The 17,009-nt window shown below is 38.8% G+C and overlaps 1 protein-coding gene across 1 annotated transcript in view; it reads right to left on the bottom strand.

Annotated features, from left to right (window-relative positions):
* Positions 1–1,141: 1,141 nt before the first annotated feature.
* The window catches only part of nrip2 (nuclear receptor interacting protein 2), a 57,220-nt gene continuing 41,352 nt past the window's right edge, over positions 1,142–17,009 (bottom strand). The window contains exons 2-6 of the mRNA XM_076875800.1: positions 15,476–15,790; positions 9,632–9,714; positions 8,073–8,179; positions 6,358–6,410; positions 1,142–4,438 (exon numbers count right to left, since the gene is read on the bottom strand). Coding sequence (XP_076731915.1) covers positions 4,322–4,438; positions 6,358–6,410; positions 8,073–8,179; positions 9,632–9,714; positions 15,476–15,790 — 675 coding nt within the window. The 3' untranslated portion in view covers positions 1,142–4,321. The remainder of the gene's footprint in view (positions 4,439–6,357; positions 6,411–8,072; positions 8,180–9,631; positions 9,715–15,475; positions 15,791–17,009) is intronic.

The following is a 17,009-nucleotide window of genomic DNA, read 5'->3' as shown; positions in this document are numbered from 1 at the left end:
TTTTGAGCCATTCTGACATGGACTTGGTCTACCCAAGTGAGCTTAATCTTCAGGATATATTTCTGGTAGAGAGCAGAATGGATGGTTCAATTACAGCAAGTCGTCCTGAAGCAGCAAAGCAGCCCCAGACCATTACATTACAACCGCCATGTTTGAGATGACTGTGGATGAATTTTAGCCCACTCTTCAATGCAGAACCTTTTTTAATTCAGCCACATTGGAGGGTTTATGAGCATAAACAGCCTTTTTAAGGTCATGCCAAAGCATCTCAATCAAACTCAAGTCCAGACCATGTTTGACTGTTCCTATGATGTTCATTTTATGAAGTGTTGTGTTAGTTTTACTCCCAATGTAGTAGGACCTTTTCAAAAGAGTCCAGCTTTTGTCTCTTCACTCCACAGAATATTTTCCCAAAAGTGTGACAAATGTGCAACAAATTAAGAAATGAGGAAGTGGCAAATTTGTTTTCCACTCCACGTTATATTACATATATATATCTGACTTGGCCTATGGTATACATTTGATAGCTACTGTATATAGCATATAAAAAACACATTAACATGTTAACACATTTAATCATTCTGTGATTTTAATCATGCTTAGATGTAATTTACTGTAAAAGATTGGTTATTGGTGTGTTCCTTTGAAAGAATTTCTAAAAGAAACAATTATCTATAAAACATCAGAGACACAGCTCTCAGTTCAGATATAAAGACTTCTGTCTTTCTTCTGGTTTTCTTTAAAAACACTTGAAATGTTTTTGTCTCGTGCTATAGAGCTAAAAGGACTTGATCTTACTACATATTCAATGGGAATTGGCTTGGGTCTCTGTCATGGAAAAAAAGGGCAGTGCAGCAAGATGGGAACCTTCAATGCTCAGGCCAATCAACTGTCAAAGGCCCCTGGTGCTGTGGGAACATCTGCTTCCTCTATTCTAACATGACATGCTTCTTTATTTAGCAAGATGTAGCAGTGAAGGGCACATACATGGGTGTCTAGCTACTGCAGAACATGGGAATCAGTGTTCAGGCTGGTCTGTCTAGTGGAGTCCTCCCACAGCCAGTCTGCTGAGATTTTTTTCCAAATAGGCTCATCACTCCTCTGTGTTGTGTCTCCTTGTCATAAAATTATGAATGCCAAGCTAGCCAGAATACATACTTTATTAGGCAGAGAAAATACTGTCCAGAAGAAGAAAAACACCAAAAATAAATTTCTGTCATACATCGATTCCTCTCACACGTCATAGGAAGGTCACTAATACAACAAAGAGAAACAAATATTTCCAATCTGACCACCAAGAATAGGCTAGATGGTTGCTGTAGCACGGTCAAAAAGCGTGGCGCAGCTCGAGTGTTGTTAAAGCAGAGCATGATGGTGCTTTCGGTGAGCACATCTGAGGCAGCTTCCTTACTCTCCACACTATGAAAACACATACAAGAGAGGCAGGTGGCACTGTAGTGGGGAGGCAAATCAGCAAACATGAGGCATCAAGAGTGAATAACATCAGCCAAAAAATGGTGGCAAATACACAAAGAAGATCAGTTGCCTAAATGAAGATAAGCTTGAAGAGGTGCCTTGGCACAAGTGCAGCCTTAGCCGAGTGGTTAAAATCTCCTGAAAGAGTCAGAAAGGGAAGGCAGCGGGGGTCGGCTTTTGGCAGCTTGTTCTGACCGGAGCTCGCTGTACCAGTTTGGGGATGATGGGACCTGTTCCACTTTTTTCCCACGTGGAGCTGCTGTTATAAGATGGCAGAAAACCCTGCTGTGCTTATAACACACACATCCAGCCCCTTCAGACTTTCAACATGACACAATCAGACTAGTACATAAACATGCAGACTTATACAAAGGCAGAACTTTACAAAGTCATGCAGATGGAATGTTTTGATATTTCTGACTCTTGATATATTTAACCGGCTGGCCTTAAGTCTATTTTTATATGAGGGGATTTATAGGGAACTACCATAACTCAGTCTAGGCCATCGTGATGGGCTGGAAAGTGTGCTCTTGGAAAACATAACCAAATCAGTCTCTTCATGAGGGAAAAAAAGAATGAAGGGACTTTACAAAGCTAAATATATCTACTTAAGAAATGTTTCCTTGGATCTCTTGAAATTCTCTATGAGAACCGGTCCGTGTCTTTTAAGGAGGTAGCCTGATCCACACTTAATTACACTAGAATCCTAAGCTTCTCAACATTTTCTTTTAACACTCAGGAAATAGCTTGAAGACTCTCTTTGTTTTATATGAGGCGTGTCGTGTCTTAAATGTAGTTTGGGAAATGTGCTTAATACAGCTTCATACAGCATACTGATGACAGCGAGAAGTCTGACACCGCTCTGTCTGATAAATATAAGGCAGGAAATGTTGATTTACAAAATCCAGCCTGGCTTGGTCCAAAGGTGAGAAAAAGAAGCCTTCCAGCACCAATTAAAGCCTCACTAATGAACATGTTAAGGCAATATGTTAAATCCACTGATTCCAGGGGTACGAGGTAAGATAGGAGTGGACGTTTGTTAGCTTGACGCTCTTCTTACACACAGGACCATCTGAAAGAATAAAGCTATATCATCCAATAGAGTTTAAGGAGTGCAGATAAAGATTATAAATAAGTGGAAATAAATGTGCACTTTGCTGAATACATGCGTAACTATTGGAAACTGTTAGTTAAAAATAATGAGCAAACAGATGGGTACAAGTTAGGGATAGATGGAGGAAAACTATGTAGCTACAGCTGTGGAATAACAGGTTAAAAATGGCTAAAGAGTGGAAATAAAGCATTTATGTAATTATTACAGTTGAGGATAAATGTGACATAATATGCAAAATTCCCACATTTTCATTTTTTACTTTTGTTTCCTAAAATTTGAAAATTTTGAGATTAACATGAAATAATCAGTTTGTATTTCTCAGTTTTCTATGACTATATCTCTTGAACATGTCAAACTCTTTGTGTCTTTTGAATGACTATGGTTCAGTAACCATTCAATTTAGGTAGATACACGGAAATTATTATATCACTGAGGGAGCAGGGGTTTTCCCCTCGTAGGTGAAAGTTTTGCTGGAGGAGGATTTGGGGAAAAATATTATGCTGTTTAATTGCTGTTTATGCATCAGAAACTGTTCGGTATACTATGTTTTTTGCATTTGCAGACAGTTAAGATAACAAACAATGGAAATACTGTTTTTGTGCACAACTGTGATTATTTGTTAGCAAAACTGATAAAATAAATTGATAATACCTGAAACAGATTCATAGCAATTCAAAGCCAATAGCTTTAAGTTATACATAACCAGGTAAAGTTACTGATATTAAATCAAATATTTAGGTAAAGAATTGAACTAAAAAAAACAACAACTTTAAAATAAACATTAACTTTATAAACTGAAACTTATGTATAAAGAGCTAAAACTTGGAGTGGTTGAAAAACACAATCATTATTTTGCCAAATTTATTGGAAAATGAAAGAATGGTTTGATGTTTCTAGCTAAACGTCACAGATGGTGTAAGCGGTGGACGCCTGTCTAAGTGGATCAGTCTTAATAGCTTTTCAAATAAATGGTCAACACACATAGTTGATAAATACTAGAGTATGACTAATGTTTTGGATCAGTTGCTAAAGTATTTGCTAGAAGAAAGTTAGGTTGAATGAGCAATCTGGTTTCATCTATAAAAAGCTTTAAAAAACTTTAATATGCTTATATTCGTTTTTGTCAGCCTTTATATTACGTACAACTTTTATTTTGTACATTTAGTGTTCGTATGGTCTTCAGAAATTAGCTGTAATATGTTAAATAGTGAGTTTTAATGGTGCTGATAGGCTAATGTTGTTGCTAAACATTTCGAAATATAAAATTATTCCTTTAAGAATATCTTAAGTGAAGTTGTTTAACTTCACAATTAACTTGTTTTTCATTCACTCTATGACTCAAAGTATTTTTACAGTTAAATCACAAAATATTCCACAAAAAATCACTTTAAGGATTATTATGGTTTTCCCTTTTAGTGCATTGGCGTATTTGAACAGCTCAGCAGACAAATTGATTTGAATATATAGTCTAATCACAAAGAATGATTAAACTTACAAGACTGGATTTTCCTCTGTTTACTAGACTAGTTTTATATAAGAGATAATCATGGTGAATGTCTTAATTCTACCAACACAAAGATGTAAACTCAAGCACGACTGATGCGAATGCTCATCCATGTTCTGGCAGTGAGAGACACGGTGACCCCACAGCCCAGACATGAACAGCATCGTGCCGCATTGCTGCAACCGAATAGGCTTTAGGAGGACGTGGTCCCTGCTGCGGAGTCGATCTCACAGGTTCTCGTTGGTGTCGTGTTGGCACTGGCTGTCGGTCAAGGGGTTCAGGAAGGGCAGATCCTCACCGCAGCCCTGCAGCTTCAGGACCCGACTGCTCAGATCCAAACAGCACTATGAGAGGAGTCACATGGGGAGACATAATTAGTACGCTAAATATTTAACCACAGGTGGCCAATCTTGTTTCACAACACACATGAAAAGTTGGATAGTTTATTGCACTTAATACCTCCAGATATATTTCAATTTAATAATCTAAGATGGAAAATTGTGTGTATTCTTAAATTCTGCTAGAGTAGTTTTGCATGATTCATATCCAAAATAATCAGCTTCTGAAAAAAGCAGCTGTAGGTCCCTTCCCTCTCCCTATACGCCAGTTTTCTTCTGATCAGAAGCAAAGTCGGTGTTGTGGCTTCTGAACTCAAAGCCAGAGCTGTGAGTCTTAGAAACAAGTTTGGAACCCCATGGCAACCACTGGTCACTATGGAAACAATGCTTATTCCCCAACCAGTTGACAAGTCGTTGCTGGAGGTTGCCAGCAGTTGCTAGGTGAAACTGGTCACAAAGAGGTACAGAGTGCTGCATAAAAAGAAATCTCATTAATTGCTTTGGTTCCTAACAGAATGCTGCAGCCTGTAGGTCACATGGAAGATACAGGCTTGTCTGCAACTACTTGCCATCTCTAAAGTAAAAGTTGCACCTTTTTAAATGTCTTGGTTGCAGCAGCAGTAATCATAAGGTCTTCGACACAGCACTGTTTTTGCAACCACTCGCCAACTGGTCAGGGAATATACTTTTTTCTCTAGTGACCAAGGCACAAAAAGGCAAAGTGGCATCATGTGACACCCCTTCGATGAGAATGTATTGGCTATTACTGGGTTCAACAAATGAAATTCAGCTGAAAGTAAACCAGGAAGCTGCATTTTGGGCACAGATTTACTCCATCTTTGATATGACTTAAGTCAAAAATAGACCTGGAGGGCAACCTGTGGAACGTTTCTGAAACAGGCCCCCGTATTTTCGGCATGATTAGCTCCATTGAGTGGGTGGAGACAAATGTCAGGGGTGATTTGTGACATAAAGATAGCAGCAAGCGTGAAAGGAAAGGTTAACAAGCTGGTAGTGAGATCTGCATTAATCCAGTATCGAACTTTATACGGTGTAATGGGAATTATACCATAAATATCCATTCATTTTGTTGTGTTTTTATTGAGTAATTTGCTTCATTTTTCTGATTCTTCTGTTGTTGGTTGACCATAAAGCCTCCCTATCATTGAACTTGATTATGTCATACAAGTTGAAAAATGAATGATAATGAATTGAAATTTAAAGTGCAGTCTAACACTTTCTCTATGAAAACAAAAAGACTTGGAACATTGATTTATGAAAGCAGGGATGTTTTATTCTTCGTCCTTCTGTTAAGCAGCTTTTATATTACATTTGTGCTGGTGCAGGTCATTAATCACAATTACTAACACTGCTTATGAATATTTGCAGGGAAAGCTAAACACCGGAATGAGCTCGGAGCTAAAATGTTCATCTTACCTCACACAGTCCTTCAGGGCTGATCTACAAAATAGGAGCTCATGTTCTTTTCACACCCTGAAGTCTCACTTTAATTAGATCTTCCAGGAGATAACTAGTTGCCTGATTATGTAAAGCTGAAATAAACGAAGGACTGCTCTCAAACTGCCAGCTTGTCTTGTGATTGGATTTAGATGTCATATTTCAAATGTGAATATTAAACATTTCACATCACAGAATGTCCAGAATCTCCTCATGTGGGATTTATCTGCACAGCGGGCGCCCGATTAAATGCTGTGCTATAAAAACAACACGACCCTTATGCAATAAGAACCGGCATATTTCCCCCTTACATGTTCAGTTCTATGAGAATATTTCTTCTTCTCCTCTTTTTGGTTATTTAAAGCTTTGTGACCATTACAGCTTAGCTGAGTCTGTAAAAGGCCACGCACACATCAAAAGATGCGATAAGGCTCACAAAATATGAGAAAATGAAATGAGGATCTTACTTTAAGTTCCAAAAGAGTCTGCAGACCCAGGCACAGCTCGAACGCCTCGTCCTCTGAAAGGGAGGAAAAGGAGGAGAGAGATAAGGGCAGAGGGAAGAGAAATACATAAACTGCATTTCAGTGCATTTTGTAAGCTGCTTCCATTTCTTAACACCTCATCTGAAAATGCATTCATTAGCCTGAATCCAGGTTAAGTCATCAGCATGCTCCATATTCATCTGTGTTAATGAGCGCTGTTAAGCATATGTACTTGTGTGGGTGGTGGCAACGTGAGAATTTAATGCACACGAAGGACCCTGGATGCAGGTATAAGGGATTTAGAGTCGGTGGAGAAAGTCCACAAAAAATACAATAATAACAGCAAGCGGTCTTTTTTTTGTCTGTGTGAGGACTGAATGTTTTCACAGCAAGGGAAAGGTAAGTAAAGTAAGAGCAATTGCATGACTTAAGGGCTCTAGATTAACATTTACAAAACAGATTCTAGCTCCTTGCAGGGACTCAGATGAGAAGACTAATAGCTGCATGCTGGAAACAGCGTTTTTAGTTTTAGATTTAGTGTAGCTCTGTCCAAAGGTAACAAAATCCACCTAAAACCACCCCTGAACCTTTTATAAAAAAAAAAAAATGAAATAAAAGTAACTACTACTTAGTTACTACTTACTACTACTACTTAGCTGTAGGCTAAGCTTGTAACAGGGTTTATTTAAGGTAATCTTAGACCCCAGTCACAGGAAGCGACAGGTGTTTGCAGGCAAGTTTTCCACTCAAACTACTTTGCAACAACGGCAAAGTTAGGAACAAGGTTAGGATTCATGTCAGTCTGTATGTTATCTACAAAGCTACACCAAGGAAACTGTTGAAGCTGTTTTGAGAAGCTAATGCATTTACATAAGTGCTGCAGGAAATAACAAATTCGGTCTACCACTCATTTACACATTTGTCCTGACAAACTCAACCCACCATTGGAGTGGGGCTGCCACTCTCACTATGGTTTTCTTCAGATCATCAGGTAAGTAATCCAATAGCGGGCGCCATATATCCAAAAAAATATCATCGTTGCCACTTAATTTACAACAGATTATTTATAAAAGGTGTTAGATAACTCAGTATAGGATTACTTTCAGTGTATTTATTCATATCACGCCATGTGTTTAAGTAAGTATCAATCATTACTTTGTTATGTTTTTTAATATATTTACTCACTAGTTCGCTTAGGAGATTAAATGGCGAACATGTCCAGGCTTCAAGGGGATTCTCTGTCTCTTTTAGATATGCGTGGATCCATTCATGTATAACTCTACTTTGACATGACCAGTTATACAGCAAAATGTTAGGAAAGGCAAGACCCCCTTTATCTTTGGGCAGCTGTAACGTTTTCATACATAATCTGGGTTTCTTACCCCTCCAAATGAACTTTGACAGATCTTTTCAATTTCTTTTACAATTTTTTTGGTAAGAGTTATTGGGAGCATTTGTAAGGGATATGAAAGCCGTGGCAACACGGCATTTCTATTCCTTAAAAACCATCGTGCCAAAAGTTTAATAGATTTTGGTGAAATTTGCTCCACACTTACCTCCACCCACACACGTGAGACCTTCAGTTCTCATTTATTGGCATCAAGAGTTCATACACAGCTAATGTTATCCAGTTTAAGTCAGTGGTGAACTTTAAAAATCTTGAAATGGTATTCATGATTTCACTGTGATATTTTTACCTTTAATGTAAGCTGAACACTGGACTCTCTGTGTTCCCAGCTGCAGCTGCAGCTCCGTCACCGAGCTGTTCACGTCGCATGGTGAACTGGCCTGTCTGGGCACCAGTCTAGCAGCACACACAGAGACACGCACACACACGACGACAATGAAGAATATCTTCATCAGTCCAAAAACAGCCTTTGTGGGTGTATCATGTCAGTACACCTACCTACAGCAGCTTCACCTCACAAAAACAAAGTGCATCTGATTTTTATTAAAATGTCAATCAAAGGTTGGTGCTGCTGGGATTTTATTAACTAGGATCATAAAAAGCAACAGAGGAGCAGATTTTCACATTCACGTACTCGCAGACAAACACTTGTTTACGATTTGGAAAATGAAGTTTGCCGAATTAACGATCAAACGGTTTTTTTCCTGTGTAGCAGTGGAAGTACTGAAAACTATCACTGAAAAAAAATCTTCAAATCGAGAGGATTCAGAGGGAGGTTCTGTAGCCTCTGCACTCCTTCAGTCTGTTGTACAATATCACATTTTAGCAGCAATACTTTTGACACAAATATAATTCCAATACATAAAATCAAGAGAAGCACCAACAGTTGCGTTTAAGAGTGAATGTAAGAGGATTTCCACATGTGTAATGCAAAGACAAGTCAGAGGATTGGGACTAAAATATGTAGCCTTAAGAAAACCGCTCATCAGTGAGGCTAATCAGAAAAAAAAGGCTTCAGATTCTTAGGGAACATAACTTTTACCCTGTTCCAGAGTGATTGGCTCATCAGGGAAAGAAGAGAAGTCGATGACATGATGCTCCCAGCATGCCTGGTGCTTAATGAACAAGCCTGTGGGAGCAGTGTTATGATCTGAGGTTGCTTCAGTTGATCAGGTTTAGGTTCAGCGATCTAACTACCTGAATAAATGTATGACCATGTTCTTCCATCAACTTTTTTTCTTCCCTTATTCCTATAACAATGCAAGAATTCACTTGGCTCCAATTATGAATGAGTAGTTCAGGGAGCAAGGATTGTTAAAGCTAAAGATGGCCCAACAAAAGAATCTGAGTATGTGCTTTTTGTTTTTTTAAACTGTCTCTCAGCGCTAACCACATTCTACACAGGCATGCGGGTATTAACCTGAACTTTATCCACATTTGGCAAACTCATGGTGTAAACGGCTCCACAATATTTGTAGGGATAAAATGTAACTTTGTCATAGAACTGACTCCTTACTTTAAAATGGAAATGATTTTCTTTTTCTTAAGGAAAATTACGAAATAGCCACCAGAAAAAAAAGATCTTTATTATATATTTGAAAGTTTAAAGACGACATTAAGATCACATCTTTAACAATCTGGAGAAACTTAAGAGCTTTATGTTGTCATTCAGATTTCTCTTTAAAGCTCATTTATTTAAATCTACTTCTTCTGTGAAGTGTCCTTTCTTCTATCCTTGGTTACTTTTTTAATCACTTCAGTATTTGTACTGAGCTGATGTGTTTCTCAGAATAAATTAAGATGCTAATATTAGGTGCATGTGCAGTGAGTGTTTAGAGTGTTTCTTACCCCAGCCTCTGACAGCAGGAGGTGGAGATGTGGTTGTGTTGGCTGCCGGTGTTGATGGATGCCTTGACTTCAGTCTCGCAGCACTGTGGGGAGACAGAGGGGTGATTTTTGGTGTCACAGTGTTATTTTTTACTGCTTCATTTTGGGACCAGTGCATGCAAGGAAACCAGCCAGCATGAACAGCACATTAGCACATTAACTATGGAGAGCGTATAAAGAACGCTGATCTCTCCTGTTTTGAATGAATCTTTTTGGCTGCCATATGCTCACGACTGCCAAACTGAAAAAGTACTTTCAACTCTCAATCAGGTTGGGTTGTGCAAACAAAACAAATATTCCAGTAGTGGAGTATTTCTAACTCCACTGTTGTTTTTTGCTATTTTGTCTGCTTAGCTTGCTCTGTACTGACTCTCCGTTGCTGCAGGTGTTTAGCTTTTTCATACAGTTAAAAATAAACCACCCAGATTATTCTTCATTACCTCCATTACAGGTCTTGAGGTGTTAACCATTAGCTCTATATTAGACTCAAATTGCTGACAAAAGATCTCAGTTCCTCAGTTTGGACAATGATTTTTTTAGAAACATGCATGGAGTGCAGATTTAACACATTGGCCAAGCAACTCTCTGTGTGGAGAGCAAAGTATTTGATGTGGGGGAAAATATACAGTTCACAAACTAATATCCTTCAAGTTAGAACAACAATATGAAAATTAAAAATTATTATTCATTTTAATATCATGTTCTCAGAATTCCAAAAAACAAGTCATGGCCCCCAGTTTTTTTTCCTAGGGGCCTTAATTATTTTTATTTTTTTTCCAGTACATATGCCACTTTGAAAGCACATGGACCCACCAAAGTCAGAAGGACAATTTCCCAATTTGGGAAATAGGATCATTTGATTAGAATTTGAACCTAACTGCTCCAGCTGTTGCGCCAATTCTTTAAGATGGTTAAAAAATATAGTGTTGTTCTATTGTTTGAGTTACTCTATATGGACAAAAGTACTGGGTCTCCTATACATTGCACCTGCATGCGCTGCCTTACAATGGAAACCTATGTCAAGACGCTGCCAGCACAATTCCTTATGCTGATATTAATGCCACAGAAAGTTTGCAGTTACTGAGTAGGCAGAATGCGGGTGGCTTTTATACACTGTGTGCACCTCAACACTGTGAAACCCCTCACTGTACATGATCTACTGTTTAATTACTGAGGTGCTACTTTGCAACAATACCATTTAAAGTTGATGGTGGAATATCCAGGAGGGAAGAAATTTCACAGACTTACTTTTTGCAATGGTGTAATAAGCCAGCAGTTAAAAAGGCTACTGTAGCTTAACAGTAGCTAGCTTAGCAGCTTGGGTCAGCTAACACATCTGATAAATGCATAAATGTTTATACATGCAAGAATAAAATAAGAAAAATATCATGTTATTATGTGCCCAACAAAAATGCAAATGAGTGAATTCCCAATGTATCAATATAGTCTTTTAATCATCAAACTTTTGTCCTGAAAGTACATGTTACATGCTAATGTGAGGTTTGCCCTAATTAACATTGACAGCCTGTTTTATCTCATATTTTCTCAGCTGCTTGTAGTCCACTTTAAGCGCTTTTTTGTATTTTCTTGTAGTATTTATGCTAACCTAACTCACCTGGCGATAGATTTATATTATTACATAGATTTATATGAACAAAGTTGCATCCTATACCCACCAAAAAGGGCATTTAAGTACATTTCCTTATCTGATTTTAAATCCAGAGTTTTACAGTAGCAATGCAAGCAGGCGTCTTTTGGCCCAATTTCCACTGACATTTGTACTTTTCTTTATCTCACGGGTGCCCTGCTGCCTGCAGGGCGCCTCATGTCACAAAGACATGTTTCATCTTTTGCCAGCAGATTGTAATGGTTTATTAGAACTGCAGTCTGCAAAGGCCTCTTCCCATTCAGCATCCTCTGAGGTGATTTCATGCAACATGTCCATGTTTATGGAAAGAAAGCAAAGTACTGGATTAATGAGGTACATACAGAACATATGGCAGAAGCAATGTGCTGGCACCACCCCCATAAGTGAGCATCAGGCTCTTTTTAGGTATTTTCCACCATAAGATGCAGATATATATCAAAGATTCTCGGTGTATTTATAAACAGATTTACTTTCAGATCAAGTAAAGCTTTAGTAGCAGAATCTTTGGGCAATTTCCAGTCATCAACAATCTGAAATATAGTCATCTGTTTCATCTCTCTTACAAATCTAGGACAGTCAGCTTGAGAAAATAAGGCATTTAAAAACACTCGAATGGTTAGTTTCTATAATTTGCTGATGTTTTAAATAAAAGTACAACTAAAAATACTCAGTACAAGTTCACAGGAACACAACATCCTGCATTTTTTAAATTGTATCTTGTAAATAAGGAGTCAGTATTTTAATGTCATGAAAAGAGAGTCTTTCTGTTTTAGATATTGGACATATTTTCAAACATCCAGTGTTCTCTTGTCCTTCTCTCCTCGTTATCTCCTTTATAAGTCAATACCTTATCTACTTGACCCGAGGATATTCCCCCATTTGGAAGTAAACACGTTGATTTTCCATTTACCTTGTTTTGATCCCTCTCAGTCTATGCAGACCGAGCTGACTGAGCAAGGCTTCTTTGTCCTCACTGGCTTATCAGCAGACCCACAAACCTGCTCTTTTGTCTCAGGCCGGTAGTGCAATAATCCCTCCCCATCCCTGAGGTTTAAAAATAGCAGCCAAACAAGTAACTAAAGAACACTTTGCATTTAATAAGTTGATGATAAAACCCAGCAAACGCACACCGAGTAATGGGTGAAAACGCTGAATCCACTGAAAAAGTGGACTTAGAGAAACTGTGTGATATTCTCCCACAGGGATGAGAAGCTGTTTGATCTCTGTATTGATTTCTTTCAAAGGATAAAATACAGTTATGTCCTTGGTGTTATGCATGGCCACAATTCTCCAAAATTCAAATTCAAAAGGGCAAAATATTATAGTATCAAGCCAACGGTTATAGACAAAGTATGAAATATTCTGCCGCATGTGTTACTACAATTAAACTAGAAGGAACAATAAATCCCGTAGTGTGTTACTGTGCCTTTCAGTTGTTTCCAGTCTATGATGGCTATGGCACTCAAGCTAGAAGACGCTGTAAAAGTTTTGAGAAGCCGCTCTTTCTTTATGTTTTGCTTCTAAACGAGCCGGACTTTCTTGTAATTTCTTTAAGTGGTCTTGAGCAACAGTTCTTCAGGCTTTCTCAGGGTCTTTCACTAATTTTCAGTCCAGTCCTTGTACCTGGCCAGATTAATTTTACTTGGTCTAAAAAATAATTTTAAAAAATGCACCTAACTCAAGAGATAAACCACTGTTGTGTATACAGAAAACAAAAAACTTAGGAAAAAAATCTATTTTAAGTTTTGATCATTTTTCCACGTGACAAAGGATCCTAAACACACTGCCAATGCAGTAAAAACAAACATGGATAGAAAAAAACACAATGGAACAAAGTCATGGATTAGCCTCAATCAGAGCTTCGTCCTTGGTATTATTGAAGCAGTGTGGGATTGTCTGAAGTCATAGCCTGGAGAACTGTATAACTGAAGACTACTTAAAAAATGAGAGTAAAGCTGCCTGAAAGAGTTCAGGCTGAAGAATAAAGGTGGTTTAACCAAAATATTGACTTGTAAATAAGATGTTAGGATTTATAGGGCCGAGTGCAGCAAACTCAGTTTTATCTGAATTCAGAAACAGGAAATTAGACGCCATCCAGCCCTTTATGTCTTTAAGACATTCCTGGAGTTTAACTAATCAGTGTGTGTCATCAGGCTCGATGGATAGGTAAAGCTGGGTATCATCTGCATAGCAATGAAAATGTATGCTGTGCCTTCTAATAATCAAGGGTGTAGATTTGGCAAAGATGGAAGGGACATGTCCCCACCAATATCCAGCGGTTATTGAATTGTCCCCACCAATAATTTGATCTCTCCGAGTAAAGAAAAACAAAACCGATAGAAATAAAAAAAAAAGACGATATGTCAACGTCTCATTCACCCAGCGGTGCAGAACGTTCTCTACCGGAGTCCTACCTCATGTGACAAATATGGCCAATGTGATTGGCTGTGCCTTTCAGGGAGCTCTGTTTAGTTTTAGCAGCGGCAAGCCTGCACTGCAAGGACCTGCAAGGAGGAGAGCAGGATGGCAGCACAAAGGAAGAACCTGGATATAAGGAAGTATTTTTCAAAGAAACCTGTAAGTCACTTAAAGTCAAGTTCACTCATAAAATGTGTCCGTCATAAAACCGTTACATGCTATGCTAGGCTTTGGCCCACATCAGTCTAAAATTGTATGTAACCATGAATAACGTGTTTTGTAAACTAACTGCACAACAGGCAGCAGTATTAGTTGTCTCAGTCTCAGAGTAGGATTTCTAATTTTGTTTGAAACTGTCAGAGAAAACGGCAGCCTCGAGCAAGCCAGGATATTATTTTACAGAGGCTGTTAAAATTATATGTCTAACGTTAAAATGTTGGTGACACAATAATTTCATCCTAATGTGCTGACATATTCATAGGGTTAATTTTTGAGACAAAATATCACAAAGTAGTCATGATTTTGCAAATATTCCACCTTGTAGTGCAGTTTGCACAAATGGTTTTAAAAATGCACTCATGCTACAAACATTACTGATGAGTCCAGATCTGCACAAATTGACAGAAACACTGAAGCAGCTACACATTTTATTCTTATTGTCATGTATGTCCTATTTGTCAGGTGACAGAAGAACCAACACAAAGCTCAGAGAGTAATGGTGATACAAGATCACAGGTGAAATTGGATGATGACTTGGCGGGTCATTATTGTATTTGAAGCTATTTTTATTTTTGTATGATACCCGATTTATATGGAATATAAACTAAAGTCTAAAATACTTTTTTAATTGTAATTTAACATTATATAAAACTATTAATTGTAATTTTAAATGGTTTAAAAGCATGTAGAATAGCATATGTAGGCAAGTATATTTCTCCTTTTTTATCAAGAAGCAAAGACAAAAAGGAGGAAATAAAAGAAACGGGGCAGAGTTCGGTGGTTGAATCATCAGTCCCCACCAATGCCAAAACCAAATCTACGCCCTTGCTAATAATAATGTCCATGATGAGATGGTGCTAAATTCTGTCCACTGATTAGCACAGGCTTCTTGTCCAGTGAGTTAAAATCTAATAGTATATAGCTTATCCACTATGTTAATGTTGTAGGTAGTATCAACACAATGACCTCAGTTTTCCTCCTGAAAACACTGTAGACCCACCACTGAACCACTGAAAAATGAGAGTATAAATGAAACAGTGGCATAGGCTCTTTGATGACTCAACCTAGGACTACAAATTATGCTTTACAAGGGCCAGTGTTGGGTACAAGTGGAAAAACTAGCCCCCAGGTGGAGAGTTATCTGTTTCTTACCATGTTGGTTAAACACAAGTTTGGGTAACCTGCTGCTGAAGATTTTATACCATTTTTTGTCTTTCTCTCCATCATTTTATCCTCCACACTTTTAAGCCCCTGCGCACTTTTTCTTTTATATGCTGAATCTGTTTTGGGCGCATGCAGATGTGTTGACCAGGTTAGACTTATTTAATCACTGTGACTCAGTGGTGTCTGTGGGTCCTGCAGAGCTTTTGATATGTTGTAAAGAGAAAGTAAATGAAGGCTTTGAATGATGAGTCATGGGAGCAGAGTAGTGTGGTCTTTGTCTCCTCTTTTGTTTTCAGTTTGTTTCAGCAGAGCACCGAATGTGGGTGAGCGTAGATTGAGTACGCAGGGTTCAGTACCTTGCACTGAATGATGAGAGCAGTTAGGACAGGCGAGCTCTCCCCGCCCTCGGGCTTCTCAGCTGTCTGTCTGGCTCCGGCCTCGCTGCTGTCGTCCTCCTCATCCGACCGTAGGCTCCTTTCACTTTCCTCAAAAGACTCCCTCTCCTCTGTGGAGTCGTCAGCCGTGCTCTCGCTCCTCTCCTCGGTGTCAGCGGGTCCGTCCTTGGTGTCGGCCAGTGGGGAGCGAACCCTGGTGCTGAGGTCCCGGCCCTCACCTCTGAGTCGCGTGATGTTTCCCTCCAGCAGGCGACGCTGCACGATGCTGTGAGGTTGCTAGAAAGAAATGCAGAGGACAGATAGGTCTTATACAGGAGTTTTTCTCAGTACAGACCTTTTGAAAATTGCACATAGTGTGTAGTGTGCATATAAGGAGAAAGAAAAACACCCTGTAACTCTACAAATAAATTAGTCAGACCACTGTGTACTGAGCGTTAGTGCAAACAGCTAGTATATAATGTATGTAGTTTAAAATATATTTGTTAGGAAAAAATAGGCCTGCTTCCTGTTTAGGCAAAAAGAAAAGAACAAGATGAGCCAGAGATGTACAGCTGCTGATGTGTGAATTAGTATATATATGAGGTGTTGTTCAGATCAGAAACTGAAACACGACTTCTTCTGATGCCTCCAGAAAAGAGCCGAGAAAGAGATCACTTGTGCATATGAAACAGGCTGCTTTTTAATATTTTGCATTGCAAATGAGTAATTTATGCTCATGAAATGAATCACTTTTGCCCACTGATAGTTCATCCAAATATTTCACATGCATGTTTGCATACTGATGGTTCACACTCTGGAACCTTTGTTAAAACAGAGCTCAGATTTCATAGCCACAACTAGGGATGGGTATCATTTAGGTTTTATCCGATACCGGTGCCAAATCGGTACTTTTGAAACGGTGCCGGTGCTCAAACGGTGCTCAAACCGGTGCTTAAAGAATGGAGAACACAAAATTGGTCCAAAAACCTCTCATGTTCAGCTGTTTTTTGTAAAAATATAACAATGTTAGCCTTTTCTGCAGCTATGGGGCATATATGGTATCACTCTTGGCTGGAAGCAGTGCTTAATCAATGGAAAAAACACAAACTTTGTCCTAAACCTCTCATGTTTAACTGTTTTCCACTTTTTCTTTGGTCATTTTAGCCTTTTTAGCCAGGGTGAAGGGAGTATCTGCCATCAAACAAGAGGACAGCCGCATGTAGCTATGATGATGTTTGCTAGTTCACCTTACATGCATTAATGTAATAACGTGGTTAGCCTACTCAACGTAAATTAGCTACTCACGCAGAGAAGAACGGCTGCTGCCACCACCATCATCCGTCATCATTTCTGCTACACTGGCAGGGCTAGGGGCCAGGACTCTCCTCTTCGTGTTTTTGGGGGATGTTGCATAACAGGCAACCCACCCGCAGTAGATGTGCTCGGTGTGAGGTCTCGCAGCAAGCTATCAAATACGGCGCATTTCTGGGCTTTTAAAAAAAAACGCTATGCGTCG

The sequence above is a fragment of the Maylandia zebra genome, linkage group LG17, assembly GCF_041146795.1.
Source record: "Maylandia zebra isolate NMK-2024a linkage group LG17, Mzebra_GT3a, whole genome shotgun sequence".
NCBI classification, from domain to species: Eukaryota; Metazoa; Chordata; class Actinopteri; order Cichliformes; family Cichlidae; genus Maylandia; species Maylandia zebra.
The sequence above is the reverse complement of the archived record's forward strand: the minus strand, read 5'-3'. Positions and strand labels throughout refer to the sequence as shown.